Source organism: Galleria mellonella, unplaced genomic scaffold, assembly GCF_026898425.1.
Source record: "Galleria mellonella isolate WM207_F2 unplaced genomic scaffold, CSIRO_AGI_GalMel_v1 utg21, whole genome shotgun sequence".
Taxonomy (NCBI): Eukaryota; Metazoa; Arthropoda; class Insecta; order Lepidoptera; family Pyralidae; genus Galleria; species Galleria mellonella.
In genome coordinates, this window is record NW_026442037.1 from 1935978 (window position 1) to 1961863 (window position 25886).

The 25886-nt window shown below is 32.4% G+C and overlaps 1 protein-coding gene across 1 annotated transcript; it reads left to right on the top strand.

Moving 5' to 3' along the window:
- Positions 1–1169: 1169 nt before the first annotated feature.
- On the top strand, positions 1170–22576 carry LOC113520936 (uncharacterized). Its single transcript, XM_052894394.1, has 3 exons — positions 1170–1259; positions 1485–1700; positions 20504–22576. Exons 2-3 carry the CDS (start codon positions 1686–1688, stop codon positions 21818–21820), a joined length of 1332 nt encoding a protein of 443 aa, XP_052750354.1. The 5' UTR covers positions 1170–1259; positions 1485–1685; the 3' UTR covers positions 21821–22576.
- Positions 22577–25886: the final 3310 nt, after the last annotated feature.

A 25886-nucleotide genomic window follows, 5' to 3' on the forward strand; every position in this document is an offset into this window, starting at 1 on the left:
TTTTTTTTATTTATTGTTTAGAAAAGACCATGCTGAAAATTAAAACTTAAAATCTAATAAATAAGTGTCTGTTTTTAATGATGATTATTTTTAAAGTTGCACAATATTTAATGAAGTTATATTTCCCACCGTTGAAAGTGACTAATTGTTTTTTTTATTGTTTATTGTCTGACTTACCGTAGTATGATACATAACGGTATTGTTCGTTAATTTACTGGCGAAAATTATTCTACATGTGTGGTGAGATTTCGAAAAAATTTTGAGTTATATAGTACAAAAGGAAAGTTAAAAATTCATACAAATACAACATAGAATGGCAAACAAGTTGATGGCCCACCTGATGGAAAGTGGTGTTTTTGAGATGAGTTACTTTATACAATATTTTCCATTGTGAAATTCGGCATTTTAGATCGCATATTGAATTAATTAAATTATACATATAGTTTCTAAGCTTCAAAAAGGTGTTTAAAAAATAATGGTTTGTTCGAGATTGCTATTCAACTTCTGACGATGAAGATCCTTCCTCGAACAACGAGAGAAAAACAATATAGTTAGTTATTCTCGTTCTACTCTAACTTTAAATAGATTGAATTTAAAGTGAGAAATGTGAAAAATTTGTTGCCAATAATCCCCTAACAGGTACAAGAATTTAATTTAACTTAATTAATTAATTTAACTTAACATTAATTTTACTTCAGAAAAAAACTTAAATTTTACTTTTTTAAATTATTGTTACCTAAATTTTACTACTTCATAAATAAAGAACTATGTATTAAGTTACAAATAATTATCTGTTTTCTTTGCTACTAAAATAAAACATTTTTTTTTTAAATAGAAATATTCTCTACACTTTACTCATAAAAAGGCGACAAGGATCGTCTTTTTATAATCTGGATAAGACGAATTATAAATGCATTGTATGTGTTCTGATATTTGATAAGTAGAAGAATACCTACTTATAAAAATGTTGCAAGTATTATTATAGATAAGTACTCGTACATAAAAATACGGTATTAGGGTTTACAGAGTTAATAATATTGCAGAATAATCATCATTACAATATTGCATGGAATTGTATCATCATCAATGAAGCGCTTTTACATACTACGCTATAGGCAATGATACCACTATCGCCTTTCTGCACGCCAATATGTAGACTAGTGCGGTATTTAACAACAAACAGCTGATACGCGCGACCACTTTCTGACCGGCGGGCCGGCCGAACGCATACACACTACAAATTAGTTTAAAAAAAGCTTGTAGGTACCTATTTATACCTATTAATCATTAATTCCTTTGCATGTATTATACTTAATAAAAAAAGATAATAAATAACATTTTTGGTGTACCACATTTAAAAAAGTAGCCGCCTGTCAGTTTTCCCGCGCGAAATTTGTGCATAGATTATAAACGCGATCAATTACCGAGTGTAATTGATGGTATCAGAGATTTTCTTTTTAACCAGTGGCCTGTTTAAATTATAGGATTTCCTTTGGCTGCGCTTGCGTGGAGGCTTTCGTCGCAACGCCGGATATGTGGACATCCAGACAAATTGTTAAGTCAATATGCGGTGATTAACTGGGGACCTACATGTGTTTGTGACTGCCATAGACAATAGTGCTTGTTTTTGTGTGATTCTTGGACTTTTGGGACTTCGTCGACTGAAAGTTAAATAACTTCACAAGATGCTGCTTTTAAAGGTGAGAATATACACTTTATATTACTATTAATGTAATATTTGAACACTCAGTCTTAGTAGAATGAAGAATTAAATGATAGATGAAGTTTATTATATATAGCTTATATATATTATATATCTTATCCAATTACGTACTTTTAATTTAGAAATCATGTTACTATAAATATATGGGTCACTACGATTTTTAAAATAGAATAGTTTTTTTTAAATCCTATCGTTATTACAAATGGAAATGTTTTGAAAATATTTTTGGATATTCATTATTAAGCCACGATTAAGTCACTGACCGGTTTAAATGAAATTTGACACACAGATGCAGTATATTAGGATTAACACATATGATACTTACTTGTTATATGCGTTAGATTGATTACAAAATATTTCTTTTAGAGTTATCGCTCTATGGTAGTTAAATAAATATTTAACTGCCTATGACGCTGAACGGAACGCTGCCTATCCCTCGCCCTTCCTTAGTCGTCTACTACGACACCCACGGTAAAGGAAGGGGTGGCCCACTCTATTCCGGAACCACACGATTGATGACTGATGATGACGAATAAAGAATATAGTAGTGAAATCATGGATATCAGACTTGACACTCATAAAAACTCCTCGACTGTTTTTTTTGCAACTTCTGAATAATTTACGACCCTCATAATTATTTTGTATAGTCAATCATTTATTGTCGTTGTATACAATTGTGCAATGAAGCTCTATTCAATTAGTTATTAGGAATAAGGGGTACCAGTGCATTGCTGTTATTGTCTATTGACGAAGTTTGCTAATTAGCATCAGATCCTTTGATTATCAGTTCATTGTTGCTTAAAAAATTATGAAAACGTAGAACTAAATTTACAGCTGATTTGGACTTGCATACATACACTCAAAAAATTTTTTTTTTTTTTATAATACTTAGATTGACAAATAAGCTGACGACCAACATGATGAATAGTAGTAACTATCGTTACTATATACCAAGCGTTAACATTGCTAAGGACTATGGTGTTTTGCTTCCGTATCATGTAATTTCACTGTTATATTCCATGCTTCTAACAGAAAAACGATAATGCAAGCTCAACTGTGTTACGGAAAAAACTTAGTACAGACAAGTCTTGTACAAAGTCTCTCTTTTTTCTGCAATCGAATATAAATATAAGCAATTGAGACATAGACTCAATTGCGTTTTGTCTAGGCCCTGTCAAAACTCATCGGTGATGCCCCATTCACCTTGTCAAATCACTTCTCCTATAAAGAATTTATTACACAATCATCGGTTATTCGCCCATCGAATGTAATTCCCAATTTCAATTTAATTCTATTTATACGTACAAATTCTCGGATTATCGCTTTAAAAGATTTTTTTTTTATTGGTGCACGTAATAACTGTATAAAGAAGAATATAATATCTGGGGATTGGTATTAAAAATGAGTATTGTAACTATTTCGTAAACTTGTTGGTAGTTTTTCGGAAAAGACTTGACCAGAGGGAGACAAAGTCGTTTGCTTAAACACCTCTGTCCCACTCGTGTATCTACCGTGAAGCAGTTGATTGCATGGCTGTGTTTCGCTTTGAAGGGTGCGATATGGCAGTGAATTTACAGGGTACAGAGGAATAACACCTGAGTTCTAAGGAATGGCTACGCATGGGAGGTATCATGGGCGAAACAGTATACTCTGTTATGTTCATGGTACTGCTCATGTCTATAGGCGACGGTCACCACTTTCCATCAGGTGGGCCGTCAGCTTGTTTGCCATTCTAAGTTGCATAAAAAAAATTAGAGTGTGTTTCAATGATAAATGTCAATGAAACTTGGTTACTTTTCCATTAAGTTCTATAGAAATAGTCTGTAATTGTTAAAGTAATATCTTGTTAAAGTATCCTTTAATGGTTTGCAGTAATTTTTGAACGCCATGTTTATATATGATGTTCGTTTATCAAATCGTAAGTCCAAAACTGATTCGTAATTTCCTCATTATAGTTACATTGTTGCCTCATTGCAGGTACAAATTATCGTCACAAGCGTGTACCGTAGGTACCGAGAAATTACGTGTACATATTAAGGGAGATCTCAACAATTTCTATGACATTATAATATTATTATGATCGTTTATTGCGTGGCCTGTGAATGTTGATTGCATAGCTTCTATGATAGCTACATAAATAGGAGATATAAGTATAATTATGAGGGATATTATAATTATCTCTCTTCACGGTTGCGACCAATAATATGTCCCACATACTAAACCACACCAGAGAGCTCTTTTCGTAATTAGAGTGTCCACAAAAGGAAGCTTCTACAGTCTTCTATATAGGACTATCCTTATTAATATTATATATGTGAAAGTGAGTTTTTTTTTATACTACTTAGAAGCAAACAAGCTGACGGTTCACCTGATGGAAAGTGGTAACCGTCGCCTATAGACATGAGCAGTACCATGGATATAACAGAGTATACTGTTTCGCCCACGATACCCCCCATGTGTTGCCATTCCTGAGGACTCAGGTGTTAATCCTTTGTACCCAGTAAATTCATGCCATATTCCACCCTTCAAACCGAAACACAGTTTGTGTTTGTTTGTTTGCTTGTTAACTATAGTGACTTAAAGGTTTAACCAATCACTATGAAATTTGGTACACACGTATTATATAGGACGAAGAAGGATGTAAGCTGTATTTTATTAAAGTTAGTAAAGGTACCTCGACCACGCGGACAAAGTCGTAGGTAAAAGCTAGTATTTTATAAAAACAAGTGTCATTGGTATAGATTAGAGACCATTAGGTAATTAAATATTCATAATTTTCATTTACTAACATTATCACTCCAACTTACTTGTTTTAGACTTATAATTTTCGTTTATAAAATAAAAATCCGTCATTAGTTGTATTTATAAAAGACTCAGGACGTAAGTTATTTTGAAATGTAGCTGTGAATTTTTGTATTAAATAAAAATAAAAAAAAGACAAATAAAATAATTCTAACTATTATTTACTGTAAAATCACTTATAGAAAAGAGGTAAATTAATATAAAATTTTCAAGAGGGTAGAATAAGACAGATGGAAGTGCAAAATATTTCAATCGGTTTAAATGCGACAGGAAATAATCATCACAAATATAAACAAGAAAGGATACAAAGGCAGTTTATCATCAGGCGGATCGTATTCTTGCTATTCTTATTAAATCATAGATGTATCACTTACCAAGCTATTTCTCTGCTCAATTCTCTGATTGCTCAGCAGCCAGATATTGACATATTTAATGACAAAATGGATATATTTTTAAAATGTTGTACAAAATTTGTAAGTTTGTAAAATAAATCTATGGCTCACTACACGTTTTAGGAGACTATAAGTGTGGTGAGTAATTTTCAAATAAATAAATAAATAAATGTATTATGTAAAGCTGACGTTTAAAATCACTAATCTCGCATCCAGGGTATCAGCGACTGTTATGTGACTGAATTCGTTAATTTATATTAGTTTCACAATTTGCAATTCAAATGCCTTTACAGAAATATGTAAAAAAGTCTAGATTTCCATGAATGTAGTGCAAAAAATACTAATGGTCTCGAGAACGGACGTCGCACTGGCGTTGCTGTTAAAATTATGTCCAGATTATTTATACCTACTTAAGACATATATTTTTATATAGGTACTAAATAGTATTCATGTCGAGTTGTAGATAACTGTATTTTTTTATTGGATGACAATGAAATGGTTATCCCCCCTGCGCTATCGGTATATGGTGACAGAGCACCAGTGAAGGGTGTAGCTGAGGATGAAGCAGGTCAGTTAGCCCGTCATGGCGAATTTAGTAAGAATTGTACACGATGGTTTCCAAGAGGAATTACGTGGAGATCGACCTAATAGGGCATATTGGGGCTGTCAAACTCCATTGCTAACAATCCCTCCCCGCTCCCGATATAACTGTATTAACTAATAGGTAAGTATTTTACATGTACTAAAAGAATTTAAAATTATTAGCATCTTTTTTGACAGTGTTGTACTAGTAAAACTGAATATTTTCCCAAATAATTTTTTTTGAAAAAAAACAAAAATATTTCAAGCTTGCTGTCTTAAAACGGTGTCCAGCATTGTAGTTAGGGCATAATATTACTCTAATGATCAGGGACATAAAATCTCAGTCGTCATGAATGGCAACTTGTTGGCAAATTGTTCTGTGATGTTTGCGGTTTTATTCATGTCTATCGACCACGGTTACCGCTTTCTTTTTTCACTTTCAACTTGTATACTATTTCAAGTTCCATAAATAAATAAAATCATATGAATCGTAAAGTACAAACTGAGGAAAATAAAAAAAAAAAAATTAAACAGTCTTTATGTGCAATACTAGTGAAGCCGAAAAACTATTGACAATTAAATATATACTTTCTTGTATATCATCGCATGTCGTACCATTAGTCTTCATTTATGCCAAAAATAAAATTAAAAATTGTAACTACCGAAAATAAGTTTTGAAATTATTTTAAAACCTTATCTTAACTTATTAATTTAAAATATTATAATTCTATTATAATTATTCCGAGCAGCGATCTAATAACTTGTCTTTAGAGTTGACTCATGTATCGCAAAACGTGTGTGGACGAAATGGCAGTTGGAGATTTATGGCTAATATGGAAGGTTATAGAAATTCTGATAATAATAATGGTAGTCAATCTTCGAGTGTTGCCAGTCACATATACTAATGGTAGCGGAATTAAACAAAATAATTCTAATGAAATGACCAGTGATATCGACTTTCATCAAATAATACCTAGTCATTATAATTACAAATATATAAATATAATAAATAGATCAAGGTAAATCATACGTAGTAAACATCAAAGCAAATATAATTCTTATTAGATTAAGAACATAATTAAGGTTGTCAGAAAAAAAGTAGTAGATGTGGTATGTTTTGGTAGGTTCTGCCCATGTATTACCTATTTCTGCCTTGAAAGATTACTGCCATAGAAGAAATTAAGGACAGTACATGCGGAGTAATATATGTTGTTATGATTGTAATGCTTAGTGGTGGCTGACATGACAGGCATAACATATTTTTAGACTTAAAATTATTATGATATTATGTAATCGATTACTTTTTATTTTTGTTACTTGATCGTGTAATAAAACATAACATCCGCTTGGATGAGAATCTTGTTACTTTTATGTCCGATTACGCGTGTTACGACAAATGATATGAGTGTGAATTACAATTAGGCTTGGTCCCGTTGACAGCGATGAAGCGATTAACGCTTATCATTTGTTAAATGTACTTAGCGGTTATCAATGTATACAATATTTATATATTTCTTTATGGCAAAATATTTTAGAGGATACCAGTACCAAGTAATCCTATATCTAGATTAATTGGTCTATATTTGACTAAAGATGTTTACCAAACATGTATATATTAATTTATAGAACTAAAACAAATCTTAAATAATAGATTATATTAGTTTGTCTTTTGTTTTTCTTCATTTAAAAATATGGTAAGTCTGTACATGGTATCTACCTTCAGAAGTCAGTGGTGGAATTTTAGGCTATTTGTTTCTTAGCTTTGTAAGGCTTTTTCCCAGTCCATTTTAGACCTCTGGCCGTTTATGTGGGAGACCTACATAAATGAAAATGATGAACGGTGACTACTACTCGTATAATATGTGTTTTATCTGAATTACAGTGCTTTATTATAGTTATATAATGAACGATTTATACTAAGTTAAAAAAAATCTTATATATCTATACTGCGCTCCGAATTGACCGCTATTTTTACTAGTTATATTGCTCAATGCAAAACTCGCTAAACGCTACTCGCTATCGGTGGGACAGTTTCTTTAACCTTGCCAAACGGTAAAAGTAGATATGTAGTTATTATGCGTAGAACGCTTAAAGATTACCACGTTAGGAGTGTTCCAGTTTAAATTACTTTCGGCCTACATGTTTGTTTATAATTGGCATAAATATACGTTTAATAATTTAGAATAAGAAAAATATATTTGTTATAAAAATTTTTATTCTAAAATATTTTTTATCGGTTTATTTGATGAAAGTTACCACATTACATAGACACACATTATTATTTTTTTAATGATTATCATTACATCAGTCATTAACTGTTTACTGGTGAAAATAGGCTTCCCCTATTGGGAAAATTTTACTAGTAGATGCTTGGCTTGGGTTGGCAACCACAGTTGGCCTTTTTGTTCTGCTCATCCCTCGACCATAAAGTTCCATTAGTTGCCTCTTCTGACATTTACGGGAAAGGAGAGGGTGGTTCATTCTATGCTGAGAACATACGGCGATTTTTTATATATAACATATCGCATAACTTTTTTTTTTATACAACTTAGAATAACAAACAAGCTGACGGCCCACCTGATGGAAAGTGGTAATCGTTGCCTATAGACATAAGCAGTACCATGGACGTAACAGAGAGCACTGTTTCGCCCATGATACCTCCTATGCGTTGCCATTCCTGAGGACTCAGGTGTTATTCCTCTGTACCCAGTAAATTCATGCTATATCCATAACTTAGCGCATATCGACTATTGCCTTTTTGGTTAATATAGGTAACATTCGACATATTCAAACTTCACCAAGAATATTAAATTTCAGAGTAGTAGGAGGTAAGTAACATGACGTTATCGATCAGCGAAGAGCTAGTCGGAAAATTAAATTAACGCAAAGTTTTGGTGTCGGCTATATTCGAACTTACGACTTTTGTGGTCTACAAGTCGAGGGATATACGTTTACTATTACGTCAAAATGCTCTCTTTTTTGTGTATTAGTAGGAGGTAAGTAACACGTTATCGATCAGCGAAGAGCTAGTCGGAAAATTAAATTAACGCAAAGTTTTGGTGTCGGCTATATTCGAACTTACGACTGTTGTGGTCTACAAGTCGAGGGATAATATATTAGGTCAAAATGCTTTCTTTTTTTGTGTATTCTGAAGAATATAATTCATTAGCTTTTATTTCGTCAAGTTCACAAACTATATCTTTTCATTTTAAGGAGTAGGCAGGGAGAATTCGAAAGCGAAACTGTGGCCTCAGCATTACCATAAAGCGGCTGAATGCCATTTTTAGGCAGTAGTAATCCGATATTCTGGCGAACTTCACCCTTTCCTTTTGAAATCACTATAGATCATTTTTTGGTGAATTCATAACAATGGACCAACTGATTTATCTATCGTCACTCATTTGTAATGAAAACCGGGGGGGGGGGGGATCTTTAGTAATGGAAACTAAGGGCCCCATTACTAGCGAATTCATCATGATGGGCTAACTGCCCATTGCCGTTGCCTTTTCATTCTATTCTCACCTATTATCCCTCACTGGTACCCCGCCAGCGTATCCCTTTCAGACCTGAACGATACGGGCGTGAGTTGTAACTTTAAAAAATTCTAAAACCGTGCGCAATTAATTTTTAAGCACGAAGCTGAAATAACATGATAGTGAGATTCTAAACTAGCCAATAAGAAATCATTTTAGCGGTTAGGTGGTGCAGTAGTCTCGTGCGTGCCGGCAAGATGGCTTGGCTCCAAAACACGAAAATATATTTAATCTGAACGAAAAAAAATCTTACGTCTGAAAGGGGTATACCATTATTGCGGGCGGGGTTACTATTCGATTTTCATCCAGTAAAATAACTATTTCAAGCCAGTGCATACCAATATCGCAATATGGGATTACAGCCATACCATTTATAGTTCATAAAAAAACTAACACATATCTTTTACTACAACTATTGTATTATAATAAATCCCTACATACATACCATATACCTCAGTTTTGGACACTTTTATCTTGTTCTTGAGAACTTACTTGAGATAATCAATCATTTAGGCATATGATGGGTAAATTATAAATCGTTGGTGATATAACTAAGAAATCGCATTAAAAAGTTTGTCCATATATTTTATGTGACATAAGATGTATTTAGAAATATAAAATGAACACACATTTTACAAGAATGTCGGCAAAAGGGCTATCGTTTAACAGGCAAGCCTTTTTATTTTTATAACGCAATTTGCCTTTATTTTGATGGCTCAAGGTATTTTTAAATGACTTTGTTTAGGGTTCAGTATCAATCAGGTAAAATAGAACCTTTATGGCGTCACTTGGTTTTTCGTTATGTTTTGACAATTATTTGTGTTATATAAATGTTTAAATATTAATAAGTAATTTTTACTGCAAAATATTTTTTTTATTTTATTACTAGAGCTTAGAGCTTAAAATTTCAAAGTAGTGCTAATGAAGTTATCATAAATTTGTTAATGAGTTTCATTTTTAACGTTATCACCGATAAATGTATAGGACAATTATTACGGTTTTAGAAAGTTTACACATTTTTTTTCCACGTACAACTAAATCAAATATTGAAACTCTTAAGAAAATGGCGTAATCCTTTCTATAAGGCCGACAATACACCTGCAATTTATCTGATCTTGAAATTGCCTATGGGCGATGGTGGTCACTTCTCAACAGATGAGCCGCATGCTCGTTTGTTACCTATGTTAAAAAAAAAAGATTTTTTTAAGTACGGAACTTTCGACGTTCGAGTCAAATTCACACTTGACTGGTTTTATCTGTAATACCGCGGCATTTATGACTCCGTACCACCTGATGGTCAGCGATTATGGAATTCGTTTAAGTAGACCGTAGTTAGTTTAACGTGAAATTGCATCAGAACTGTCGCCTCTTTTATGGCTTGTAAAACAGTTGTTCACGCCTATTTTAATTTAGTTTATTTTTTTATTATGTTACGAAATGGCAAACAAGCTAACAGAAGTCTTTGTCTTTGACATGATCAGAACCACAGACATCTAAGGAATACACTTTGACATCCATACAATAGTGTGTTGCCACTTCCGAGGAATAGTTTAGTCCATTTAAGATTTTATGCCTTCGTAATACGTGTTGATTTATCTTAATTTATGTTTGATGAGGAATACAAGAGCTGAAGGAAGGAAACAAGAAATATTCATTTTATAAGAATACTTTAATACGAATTTGTTATTCTTTAGTTTTTATAAGGTACTTCTTATTTTCCTGTGTATTTTCGCTTCTTACTAAGAAGCGACTAAGAAAACTTCATGGTAGAGAAATGGGCAGCAGCGTCCTTCCTAAAACATCACTAAAATCCTAACTGTGATTGCTAGCCTGTCTAGTTGTAGTAGTAGGCTAGCCTGTGGTTAGGTTATGTCCATGGTACTGCTCATGTCTATAGGCGACGGTTACCATTTTCCATCAAGTGGGCCGTCAGCTTGTTTGCCATTCTAAGTTGCATAAAAAAATTCAGGTGTCCAGTAATACGGACACCATACATTAAAATGTAATATGGGAAACTCATTAAATTGTGCGTGAACAATTTTAAAATTATAAGCACCTAATAATTATATTCTAAGTATATTTAAGTTATCATAAATTCACTTAAGTTATCATAAATTGCATAACTGTGGAAAATTTCCGTAATTAAATATAATTTAGTCTACGTTATTTTTATATTCATTTGTGACCAAAAGTATATGTAATAAGTATATATTATATTTATATTAGTTTATGCATTTCCAAACATTTCTCGAACTATAAGTTTTAACTATAAAATTAAGGTTAATATTATTTATATTAATGTTGAATTTATAATTATTAGCTTAAATGGAACATTTGTCGAGGAAGTAAATAATATGCATTTTGGAATAATATACATGATTAAATTGGTTACAAAATGCGGTGCATTTTAATTATTGTAAGTTTGTAACTTTCGACAAATAAAAGGATTCTTAGTTGAGTCCATTTTGATGTTTTCGAGTTACCTCGGCTATTGATAATAATACTATTCTATACTACGTTCTATCTAATAATACTTCTAACTTTTAAGCAATGATAAATTGCAGTAAGAAACAAGAAGGTTGCGGGTAGGTGCAACGATTAGCATCTTGTTATCTAATGCATCTACTTTGCCTCAACCTCCGCGTGGTTCCCCCTGGAAACCATCATGAACAGTTTTCGTTGAATTCGTCACGAAGGGCTAACTGACCTGTTTCATCCTCGTCTATCATCCTTCACTAGTGCCCCGCCGGTGTATACTGATAGCGCGGGTGGGGTTACTATTTCATTATCACCTATAAAAAAATACATCTACTTTTAGTGAAAATTCTCACACCAATTAATATATAACGGTTAAACACTGGACTTTAACAGGAATATACTGATTGGTCTACGAGTATTATTATTTAATTAAATTTAAATAAATTTATTGACTTTATAATTATTTAGACATTACTCTCTGTTTGAATGTTATTGAAATTTTTAGACATTTACAACTGGTACTTAAATTTTTGACATTTACACTATTATTGACATTATATAATTTGTAATATTTCTTTTTGTAATGCTACAGTTGCCAAACAAAAAAATTTCCATGCTAATCTTAGAAAAAACATTTAGGAACTATAATATAATTAAAATACCCACTATGTATCTACTTCACATAGATGTTTGTGCAAATAAATTTATCTTTATCTTTGACCAAAATAAAATAAAGTAGGTCCATAAGGCGGAATTAATGCTAGTAGCATTCTCTACCAGTCAAGCTTTTTGATGAACAAACAATCAGGAACGCAAGCCAGGTGTTTAAATATAGTATTTTATTTCCTGTATTTCTTTTCTTGCACTAATATATCACTTCTTTCGCTTAATCGCCTCTTACGACATATTGGGGATAAAAAGTCAGCGAAAAGCTAGCTTGAGAGCGTGTTGTGAAAGTGGATAAAGCGAGAAATAAAGATAGAGGTATTTGGAATTTGATACTGTTGCCCCCGTAAGGGATCTATTAAGATATAATATGTTAATGATTTATTATTTTTATTTCGCAACTGTTTTATTATAGGAGGCGGCTGTTTTATTATAGTAAGATTATCTATACTGCGATGCCTGAACACGTTGTGTCATAACACTTTAGTTTATTTTTATTGCACGTACGTGACCTAAGCTTTTAATAGGAATATGCCTCGGGTATAAAATTGACATTAAAACTGTGTAGGACGCGATAGTAAACAACAGCACTGTGTCTCGTGCCGACTTCAGAATAGAAGTTTCAATTTGATAGCATTTTTAAGCTATTTCAAATAAGGATTTTAAATTTGATGGTTACGATTGCGTTTTACAATACTACGATATATTAGGTGCTGTAAAAACTCTAATAAAATTACTTTTTTATTATAAGAGATCATAATAATGTAGATGTAACATTGGTTGTCAAAAAGTTTGGGAAATTTTTGGCTAAGCTTTCGTGGAGAGATTATAAAATGAGATTTGATACGTAAGAGATGTGTTATACATCACATACATAAAAATATTGGATACCTGTAACATATCAGTATCCCATATATTACGTGTATACTAAATTTCATATTTATTATTTTATTTTAATGGGCGAGAATAGAATGAATAACCGCCTGCGCTATCGGTATACGTTGACGGGGCGCCAGTGATAAATAATAGGTGAGGATAAAGGAAGGGTCAATTAGCTATCGTGAAGAATTCGACAAGAATTAACCACTATGGTTGCCAGGGGCAACAGTGTGGAGGTCGACCTGATAGGGTATATTAATAGCTACTAACAGCCTCATTGCTAGCAAGCAATGGGGTTGTTAGAACCCATTATTAACAATTCCTTTCCCCTCTTTTTTATTAGGTACTAGCACGGTTACTATTACCCAGTAATCTTGTAGTAGTGTAGTAGCTTTATGTTGTTTTTTTAAAATACATAGTTTTATCCAAAATATAGCCATTTTTTGCTCTTGTACAGACTGATAACTTTCTTCGCTTCATTTCCTTACAAAGAACGATATTAATAACACTATAATAGTTCAATGTGGGTGTGTCGCGTCGACACGTTCTTCCGTCTCGGCATAGTGTCGATTTCAAACAAAACTAAACGTATAATTGAATGGTCTTCAAATGTATTCTAACAAAGGCTTATTATGAAACGTAAATATATAATAAAACTCATCAATCCACCCACACGTAGAGGTAATTCTATATGATTTGTAGGTGTGCCCAGTATTAGGTAACCAATTTAAATCCATATCCATAATATAACTATTAATCTAAACATGATAATGCTAATATGAGTTTAAAAATGGTTTCATATAATACTCACAGAAGTGACACAGTTTAAAAACGCTTCAAAGTAGATTATTACGTAGTGTGATCACCTGCTATATTATTTATTATAAACACGTATTATGAATTTACGACACACACGTGCATTTTAAACAAATATACTTTCGTTGCGTTATTTATGACATTAATACTTTATTCACATAAGCTTAAATTAGTTTAATAGGCATTGTAATTATGTATGTACTATGTGAAATTGATTGGGATCGTTGACTTTTTTTATGTAACCCGGAATAGCAAATAAGCTGATGGCCTAACAGATGGAAAGTGATAAACGTTGTGTATAGATACGAAGAGTACTATGGACATCTCTAACTGTTTTTTTTATACAACTTAGAATGGCAAACAAGCTGACGGCCCACCTGATGGAAAGTGGTAATCGTCGCCTATAGACATGAGCAGTACCATAAACATAACAGAGTATACTGTTTCGCCCATGAAACCCCTATGCGTTGCCATTCCTGTGGACTCAGGTGTTATTCCTCTGTACCTAGTAAATTTACGCCATATCCCACCCTTCAAACCGAAACACAGCCATGCAAACACAACTGCTTCACGGTTGAAACACGAATGGGACAGAGGTACCCAAGCAATCGACTTTTGTAGAAAATCTCCCTCTGGTAAACTGTGTTGCCTATGGTGCCTTCGTGGAGTTTTTATAATGAGTGATAATGGAACGGTAACCCCGTCTGTGCTATCTATATATGATGGCTGGCATCAGTGAGAGATCATAAGTGATGATGAAGGCCTGTTAGCCCATCGTGATGATTCAACAAGAATTAAACACGATGATTTACAGGGAACCGTGTGGAGGTCGACCTGATAGGATATATTGTTAGTAATAGAGTTGCTAATCCCTATTACTAACAATCCCTTTTCCCCTCATACTGTGTTGCCTATGGTGTCATAATGGGTTTTTTTATAATGAATAATAATGGATTGGTAACCCCGCTTGAGTTATTGATATACGCTGGCGGGGCACTAGTGAGGGATGATAGGTGAGGATGAATTAAGATTAGTAGGCTTATCTTGACGAATTTTTTAAAGAATTAACTAAGATGGTTATTGGTATTGGCTTTACTAATTACTATGGGGGGAGGAAAGAGGTTATTAGTAAGGAAAGGGGTTTAACAGTCGTATTACTAACAATGTACCCTATTAGATCGATATCTATTTGATGATTCCCTGAAACTATCGTAGTTGAATCTCATGGAATTCTTCACAATGGGCCGTTACCTGCTTTCATCTATTATCTAATGTAACCATGTTTAATGCAAATAAAGAATCTGAATCTTTATGAACTTATCTCTCTATAACTTAGAATGGTAAACAAGCTGACGGCCCACCTGATGGAAAGTGGTAACCGTCGCCTATAGACATGAGCAGTACCATGGACATAACAGAGTATACTGCTTCGCCCACGATACCCCCCATGCGTTGCCACTCCTGAGGTCTCAGGTGTAATTCCTCTGTATCCTGTAAATTCACTGCCAAACCAAAATACAGCCATGCAAACACAGTTGCTTTACGGTTGATACTACACATACATATCATATATATATATATATATATATATATATATATATATATCATACATCACTATAACATTTACTGTATATAATATATTGGATGGAGAAGAGTAGGTTAGGGTAGATGGGCTACCTTTTACCCTAATCGGTAAACATATCACAGACGAAGTCGCGAGTTAAAGCTAGTATTTATATAATTGTGTAAACTCAATGACACACACAAATATATAAGATGTTTATTCTGTTATATTTGTTCAAGTTTAATCACCACTTACTGTGTCGAATTATTGACACCCATGTATGTGACATGACAGCTAGCTAGACGTAGTCATGATTTAATATGGTATTTGTATGCATAATATAAATATATATATATAATGAGATATTAAAATAATAACAATATTAATAACGTCAGACGCGACTGATGTATATATTTATGTCAGTTGTGACTATAATTGATAATTTATGTGATGTATAAATGGACATGTTGATTTATTTATATATCTTTATACTATATACTATTATATATCTATATACTCATCTTCGTGTATAATATAGTATATTTTATATATATCGTCATAGTCGTAGAATACTAACGGATATATATATATATATATATATATATATATATATATATACATATATATATATATATATATATATATATATATATATATATATATATATATATATATATATATATATATATATATATATATATATATATATATATATATATATACATATATATATATATATATATATATATATATATATATATATATATATATATATGTAATCTTTGTCAGATCCGTCAGTATTCTACGACTATGACGATATGTAAATATATTTGTTATTTTTATATATTTATTTGTGTATGTATGATTTACAGGGTATAGAGGAATAACACCTGAGTCCTCAGGAATGGCAACCCATGGGGTTATGATAATCATGGGCAAACAGTATACTCTGTTATGTTCATAGTACTATTCATGTCTATAGGTGACGGTTACCACTTTCTATTAGGTGGGCCCTCAGCTTGTTTGCCATTCTAAGTTGAAGTCATAAAAAAATATATATTTAAATTTAGTATGTATGTATATCAATTATTACTAGTACCGCATTCGAGTATTCTGACACTTCCCTATGGTTGACTGGAAGAGAATGCTTTTAGTATTAAGTCTCCCTTGTACACATATGTATATGTACTAAAGTCTTAGGGGATAAGCAGGAATTATCCAGTGTCGCAGATATGGACTTTCCCAAGATAACACCCAGTTTAGTAAAATATTTCTTCATTTCATTAACTCTAACAATTCGTTACATGTATGTACCAAAGCTATATAGTATTAAGTCCGTCTTTTATAACAAAAATTTTTTGTAAAGTGGTTAATAAAGAATAAATAAATTAAAAATTAAAAAAAGAGACGCCAGTTCCGGATACTTCTTTCTTCACTCCTTCAGACAAAGTATAGTCTAGGATAGTAGATTAAATAGCTGTTTTATGATCAACTTAAAATATGCTAATAATAACTTGCGCTCTATCACTTTGTTTTAAAGTCGCTTATTTAATAATACTGTTTCAATGAAATTCAACATAAAAATAGCATGTATTAAATAAAATGTTCAATATCTTCATTTCAGATTCATTTTTTAGTAAATTATATATTTTTTTCTACGTGAAATAATTAAGTACAAAAATACGTCGTTTCCCGCAAATTTATTTGATGATATTTAAGTGATATAAAATGTTTAAGCCACTATATATAGCCACAGGATAAAGGATAATAGGATATAGGTAATATTTGTTATTTTTCTTTGCATATTTGCAAATAGATAATAAAAAATCACCAAGAAAATAATGTTAAACGATACAAACAATATAAAGCGAGCATGTGTAGGTGGAGATACCATAAAAATAAAACTTTTGGAGCGATCTCTTCCGTTGTTATACGTTCTCGTAATACTAATTGCCGACAAGTCTGTCTAGTCAGTGACTTTTGAGAAGCGTGCAAATCGATGATTTCAATTTGCCGTCAACTAATTATACTGAATCGTGACAGAGAAACTATTTTTAAAATACCATAGCAGTTAAGTCTCAGTTTTGTGTTATTTTTATTGTTATTTGATTTTGTTTATTTATTTATTTTTTATTGACCACATTATAAAAAATGTTTGGTACAAAAGACGGATTTAATGCTTTACAATATTTTTTCCCATTCAACTTTTGGCAAAACAAAAATGTAATTGTGCGGAGAAAAAAATTAAAATTATTGTGGATAAACAATTGCAGATGTATTTACATATATTGACTTCAAAATTATGTAATTTAATGAATACATTAAACAAATATTAATTACATACACAAACATATAACGTAAAACATAAATACAAATGTATACATATACAATAATATATTATAAAACCAATAAAACAACGATAGTAATCAAAGGTGATGATGATGATGATGATGATGACGATGGGTAATGAACTGCTTTCACAGTTTCATATACAGGTGAAATTAATATTAATATTTTTTTTTATTTATATTATTCATTACGGAGAAACAAAGAAGTTAGACTTAAAATTATGTTAGTATAACATACATGTATTATTTCTGCGTCATACCACTTGATATATTACAGCAATGACTTACGTATGTGCAGTCCAGCATACTCGAAATCATGCCCAGGATGCTGTTGGTGCTGGTCCGCACTCTGCGTACTGCGCGTTGTTGCAAAAAAGCATTTCATTTGCGTGTGCGCATACATCCCTTATGCACTACAGAATCGAAGGAAGGGATTTTTAAGTTTTAAGGGAGTGTTTCTTGCAGTGAAAATGAATATTATTTTCAAATATACATGAGTCGAAAATATATAAAAAAATTGAGTCTTCCATATTTTTGTATTATTTTTTTTTATTTTATATTACTGAGAAGACAAACAAGAGTACGGCCCACCTGATGGTAAGCAGTTATCGTAACCTATGAACGCTTGAAAGACCAAGGCCATTACGCGCGTTCCCGATCCTGAAAAAACCTCTTTACCACTTTTTCGAAGAACTCCACGTTGTAGTTTCTTACTATGCTTGATTGCTCAGTGGTATTAAAAAAATATCACTCACTTATATAACGTTAAAGATTTGTAATAAAATGAAATGGCCAGGAGTCAAAGAATACCACGTCGTCTCAATAAAGTATGTGATGCGAAATTTGAAAACAAAAGGCAATTTCATTTCATAAGACGGACTGGTAATTATTTTTCGAGACAAATGTATTTCATACATCAATACGAGTATACATCGTTACATTAAAATGGTTTGAATATACATTTTTAGTTATATTGTAGTCGTAGTATACTATAGTTATACATCAGTGTTGCAAGATATTTTGTAGTTTTTTTAACAGTAAACTAGTTTTGAATTCTGGACACTAACTTTAATTAGCAACTTTGTCTACGTAACTTCATTGACCGGGATAAAAATGTAGTCTATATTGTTTTGCACTTCATGTAGTATATATATACCATTTTTCATAGTGATTAATTCAGTCGTTAAAACGCTAAGAAACAAACAAACTCACTTTCACATTTAGAACATTAGTGGGGATTATCTGTATTCTTGACTTTGTTGCTTAATACAGTACAGGATACAAAGTATTCTATGTGTTAGTGTGAAACTACTCAATTATGTATTAAAATTTTTTCAGATACGTTCAGCCATTTTAGCGTAATGTCTAATAAATATACAAATGTTTTTAACATTTAAAAAGCTTTGAAAACTTTCAAATTTATAATATGAATAGATTTAATACAAGATGCTTAACAGGTATTTTAGGGGCATCATAGTAGGTATATTTATGGTGGACGGGAAGATTGCCGACGAGAGCGTTGAGAAGGTGCATCGGGGGGTTTTAGCCGGTAAGAGTCCGGCAGTACCCACATATCTCCTCCAAGGTGTGTGGGTCTGCATGAGCATTTCCCCTCGACAAAAAAAAAGATATATTTATGGTGTGCCCGCTATTATTTTAATTTACATCAGATTCTTACTCTTAGTATTAAATAATTCCATCATATTTTTTTTTAAGTTTTTTTAATTTTTTGTATTAAGATAACTATATTTGTATGATTATTAAGAGAAAGTATTTGTTTTCGTCTTTAATTAATTATATTAAAATTTAGAAAGAGTATGAAATTGTTTAAAATAGAATTTAATTGATTCATATTTGTATGTATGTAAAAGCCCTAATCATATAATTAGTAACATCTGATATATGATTAGGGCATAATCATCTATTACTTCGCAACTTCTCCGTTACTAGTGCAACTTTTAGAGTTCTCCGTTCTTTTTTATTTTTTTTCTGTTATTCCTTGTTACTCCGCACATTCATCTCAAAATTTGATAATGGCATTATTACAGTGAAATTATTTCTATATGCTAATATAAACAAGTCCGATATTAATGTGCTCGCAGTTAATCTAGCGTGAGATTGTCTGAATCTCAACCGCATAGATTAAGAGTAAAAGTAAGCACTCCAACTTAAGGTACTTACTGCGTCTAACTGGTTTCATAATGGGCTTTAGTCTATTTTTTGCCATTCACCTGTTTGTGGTAATGTTGGCTGCGTGCGAGGAGGCCGGCACGCCTCTTCGCGTTATAATCCAGCCATGTGGTGTAGCCACGCGCCACAAACTAGTGTTGTGTTGCTCAATAATCATTGGGTATCGATTTATTGATCGATAGTTTGATTGGGGCTACAAATAATCTAATAATCGTATGATTTATTAAATTATAAACATTTAGAAGATTATTGATCTAGATACTAACGATTATTGTTTAAATTAATTGATATTATTTTTTTTAACTAGATATCGATATGATAGATACCGTTTATAGTATTCCATAAATTATAATTAATAAAATTGTGTAAAATTTTATATTGATCCTATTAATTAGTAATCGATTAACCAATTTTATAGATATTTAAATTATTCTGGATGAATACAATTTTACTACTGATAATCGATTATTTGGTAATACTTCTCTAAACGACTACTCCATTCCAACTCACTCATTTGCTTTTACTTTCAGATCGCACCAGTTTTCCTACTTGTGCTCATCGTGGGAGCTGAAAAGAAAATTGAACTAGAGGACATCGAGGAAGATAATTTGAAAAGTGAAAAGCAAAACGAAATAGAGAAATCTGATGCGAGATCGCAAAGTACCAGTTCTTCTTCTGGTCCTGGCTTGCTTCCTTTTGAATTTTTAAAGAACGGTTTTCTTCGTTATTTCGAGAGTCCCACTCGTGGTCAGGCTCCTCAACAGCAGCGTTACGTTCAGCAATATGCTGTAAGCGAAGCTCCGGAGCGAGCGCCAGTCGTCACCCCAAAAGTACAATATGGGCCGCCAGCAACCCAGCAAGCGATGGTCGGTTACCTGTCGAATGTTCCGATGCAGATATATCTGGTTCCACAGTATTATAACGAGCAATCTGAGCAACCATCTAATACACAATCTGCCGTACAATACGTTAAGCAGGGGCTCACTAATCCTGCAGCATATCCCTCCGCACCTGAAGCAGTACAAACACAAACGAACTATGTAGAAATTCCAACATACGTCACTCCAGCAGGTAAAACCTTTGTTCAGCAGTACACGCCTCCAGTAGCATATGTACAGTATACAGCGCAGCCGACAGTTGCTGCAGCTCATGCTACAGTTGCTCCTGTGATCGCTTATCAGCCAGTCATGCAGTATCCCACAGCAATAGCAGCACCCCCTGTCGTAACGAAGGGTTATTATGAAAACGTACAATACCAAGATGGAAACACCGTGGAAGAAATACAAGAGAACGATGAGGAAATACAAAAACAGTATTCCTCACAAGCTGAAATCCCATACACGAAGTCACCTGAATTGCCCAGATATTATAATTCGCGTGCTCCCATTCGAGAAGAGTATAGGCACAGCCCTGTACCAGAATTGCCGCCTCCAAGTCCTTTACTAATAAAAGCTCCACCGTCGCATTTAGCTCACATTCCCAAAGCATTACCTATATTCAGCAAACCTTTGGTAAAATCAGCATTCCCGTCTGGAAGCGGTCATGGCTACACACAGAGACCATATGATGGGTACATGCCACATTATAAAAGGCGACCAACTTCTTTACTCGATTCTTATATACCTTCTAGTATTCAAATTGAATATCTTAAGAGAGGTTACACCAAAGATCCTCTGGTTGCTTACGAGGAGTTATCCAATGGTCGCCATTTCTCTCATGCTCCTGTAGTTCCAAGACATTACGAGCGTGGTTTCCTCCCAAACCAGATGTATCAAACGGCAGCGGGTGGAGTTACATACGGACACTATAAAAGAACACCGAAAGTAGAAAAGGTTACAAAAACATGAATGGTTTTCTCAAGTCAATATTTAATATTATGTCATTGGCTTGGAAGCATTTGTATGGAGACACTCCATCTATGGAATCTAATATGGAGTGTCTTCATACAAATGCTTCGCCAAAAACAGGTCAACTTTTTATCTATATGTACGAGTTATTACTCAGTATGTGAGAGAAATTATATTGTAAAATTTAATTGAAAAATAAAAACGATGCAAATATATTTGTAAAAAAAGAATGCCTAATAATTCATTACGTTATCTTCATTAATTATTTTGTTTTGTAACTAAAATAAAGTTGTTTTGGTTTTTAATTCGTTACATACAAACATGTATAATTAAAATATCATTTTTTAATTTATGAGCAATATATACATATGTATATTTATATCAGAAAAAATAGTTCCCAATTTAAATTTAAAAAATCGATATGATTTGAGAATTTTTGTTTTAACGTAATAAAAATATGTGTCAAATTTAGTCTTGACCTGTTTTTGATATTCACAGCTATGTCTATATAGTTTAAGAACCTTGAATAATGTATAAAGAATGTGTGGACTGTAGCATATGTATAAACCGAACTGATGTGGCGAGTGTTAATGGAATTAATGAAAAATAATTGTTTTTATAATTTAAGATTTAATAATGGTAAATTTTACGTGTAATTTAAATTTCACCGAGGCTCATTATATTGTTAAAAATGTACTAATTCGTATGGTCAGTATTTTACATAATTGTTATTTATAATAAAACGTTGTTAATTAACAGTTTTTTATTGTTTTCAACCTGAATTCTCAGATTTCTTTTATAATTGTTTATATCGTTTAATTACTTTAAAAATAAATGCAGGACGCTCAGGATAATACTTTGTGGAGAAATATGAAAAAAAAATTACAATATTAATAATAGTATTATTAACATTATTAATGTAACAGTAGATTTTAAGTAGGTATGTAGTATTTAATAAAGTATTCAAATTATTTATTAAAGAGATCAGCATTATGATGCAGAAATGATACAAATGATCAGAAATGATACAGAAATATAGTTTAAATAGATAGATAGATATTCTTTATTGTTTTCTTCAAAAGATTAAATATTAAATTTATTATTTTTAAAAAAAAAGGTTACCGGAAACAGCACACCTAAAAGCGGTTTTTTGCCGCAATCTTTGGATGGTGTTAAACAGTTTCATCGGAGGCAAGATGAAAATTTTGTCATTTTTTTTTACAACACAGGGGGCTAATGAGCATGCGGTTCACCTGATTAAGTGACTACCGCCGTCCATGATCAGGTAACACCAGCGGCATTGCATGTGTGTTTGCCGGCCCCTTTTCTTGAAGGTTATGTTGTGTATGTCGGAAAATGGAAGTTGATAAAAAGAATGGTTGTGCGTGGAAGAAATGCCTTGAAAAAAATGGAAGACAAGTCCAAATGATTGGATTGTCATTTTAAATACATATAGAGATGAAATATATGTATTAATATAAATGTATATTTAGATATATAGAAAATTATATAAATATACTTGAAGATAACATTCTGAAACGGCAAATCTTTAATTGCTGTATTATTGTATCAAAGATTCCCTCTATTTATTTTAGTATCTGTAAAATTAATTAATGATGGGGTATGATGGGGCTGATATATCCTTATAGGATAAAAACTACTAAATAAAAAGGATAAAAAAATATTTTGTGTATAGTAATTTTTTTTATACAACTTGAGAAAATGATGGAAAGTGGACGTCGCCTATAGACATGAGCAGTACCATGGACATAACAGAGTATACTGTTTGCCCATGGATATGTGTTGCCATGGACTCAGGTTTTATTACTCTGTACCCAGTAAATTCACGCCATATCCCACCCTTCAAACCGAAACACAGCCACGCAAACACAACTGCTTCACGGTTGAAACACGAATGGGCCAGAGGTACCCAAGCAATCAACTTTTGTACAAAGTCTCCCTCTTATAAATAATAAAAAATCTAGTACCTACAAACAGCACCCGTTCACTTGTATGGCGGATGTCTTCCTAAGCAGTAAACGATGAACAAATTAATTCTCAGAAATTAGTATGTTATATGGTTAAATTAAATACATACATACATACATATCTGTCACGCCTGTCTCCCATTAGTTTAGGCAGAAACAATGGAACGCCAAATGCTTCGATTCAAACAAACCTCTCTCGCTTCTTCCACATTCATCAATCTTAAATTGAATAAGGTTTAATTAAATACCCGATTATATTAGGGGAAGCTATTTTAGTGACCGTTAAATATCAGATGGTTACATAAATGTGTGACGGGCATGTAAAATTAATTACACTCTGACACTAAATGCTCTTCATGTTCAAATAAACTCGTTTAAACAGGCTGTCAGTCTAGTGGGAAGTGCTCTTTTACACTTCACAGAGTATTATGAAATTGTGAAAGATGTAATAAGAACACTTATATTAACTATTAAACATAGATATACTTATAAACTTTCACATTTATAATATAAGTAGAATAGTATAGAATTCATAAAATTTTATATTATGTCTATGGTATTGGTCATGTCTATAGGCAACGGATACCACTTTCGATTTGGGTGGGCCGTCAGCTTGTTTGTCATTTTAAGTTAATTAAAAAAAGTACGAACGTAAAGTAAAATCAGAGGAATGTCTATTAAGAATAGTACTTTAGGGGGAATTATTGAGTAATAATTTTTTTTTAAATATCAATAAAAAAATCATGATCTATAATTTGATTATGCAGATTTAGCAACAGATATTTTTATCCGGATAAAAACTATCTTCTCTCTCAAGTCGGAGGATACAATATACATTTTTTTTTGATAAGTGAAAATGGAATGAAAACACCGCCTGTGCTAACAGTATACACTGGCGGGGCACCAGTGAAGTGTGATCGATGAAAATGAAAATACGCCAGTTAGCTTATCATGACGAATTCATCAGGAATTGACCGTGATAGTTTCCAGGGAGAACCGCGTGGAGGTCTACCTGGTTAGGTATATTGCTAGCAATGGGACTCTTAGTCTCCATTACTAACAATCCCTTTCCCCCCACAATATACATTTACAAAATTTCATTAAAATCGGTTGAGCGGTTTGGTAGATTAGTGTGAACGCATACAGTGACACGAAACTTTTATAAAAATAATAAATACAATCCACTAGAGAATTTGAGTAGTATTATTCAAATCTATTTTGTATATTAGATTTAAAAATCAAACTATGAAATCTAATTGTTCGTATGTATTTCACTCGTCTTATTTAGAATATTTCATCATCATCATCATCATCATCATATCAGGCGTTAATTGTTCACTGTTAAACAAAGGCCTCCTCCATGAAGATGGATTCTGCCAGTAGTTGCCACACTTGGCAGGCGGATTGCAACCGTAGTTAGGCTTTTGGTTCTGTTTTAAGAGGGACGCTGTTGCCCATCCCTGGACCATTAAGTTTCCATTAAGACCATTAAGACCCTTAGTCGCCTCTTACGACACCCACAGGAAAGGAATGGGTGTACCATGCTATATTGGGTACACAACACAGCAATTGAAATATTTAAGTACCAAGAATACCAAATCTCAAATGTGAAAGGTTGTCACAGTTCTTTGAACAGCACGCATGAGTGTAAACTAATATAAACACTTATTGCTTCCTTAAGTTTGCTTACTTATGTAAATACATATATTTTCTTAATTTAGATAAACGTAAAAGGCAGTGGTGTCTTAATAAACAGAACATTCGATTGAGTTTATCTACATGACTTCATCTTGCTTTATTTGTACATTATAATAATAATAATACTTTATTATTCATACTACAATTTGGTCCATTTTGTTGGTAACAATTTCCTTACAAACTATGTTAGTAAAAGAAAGTAAAGCAAATAAAATAAATAACAAAGCAATTCGCTCAGATGTGACTCAGCTCGACTAGAACAGCATCTGAATGAAATGAATTATATTGTAAAATTGATTTTTATTTATTTATTTATTTTTATGATAAAATATGCAGTTTTTAATTTTGTCAAAAAGGTAAGAGGAAATCTGTACCCTCTC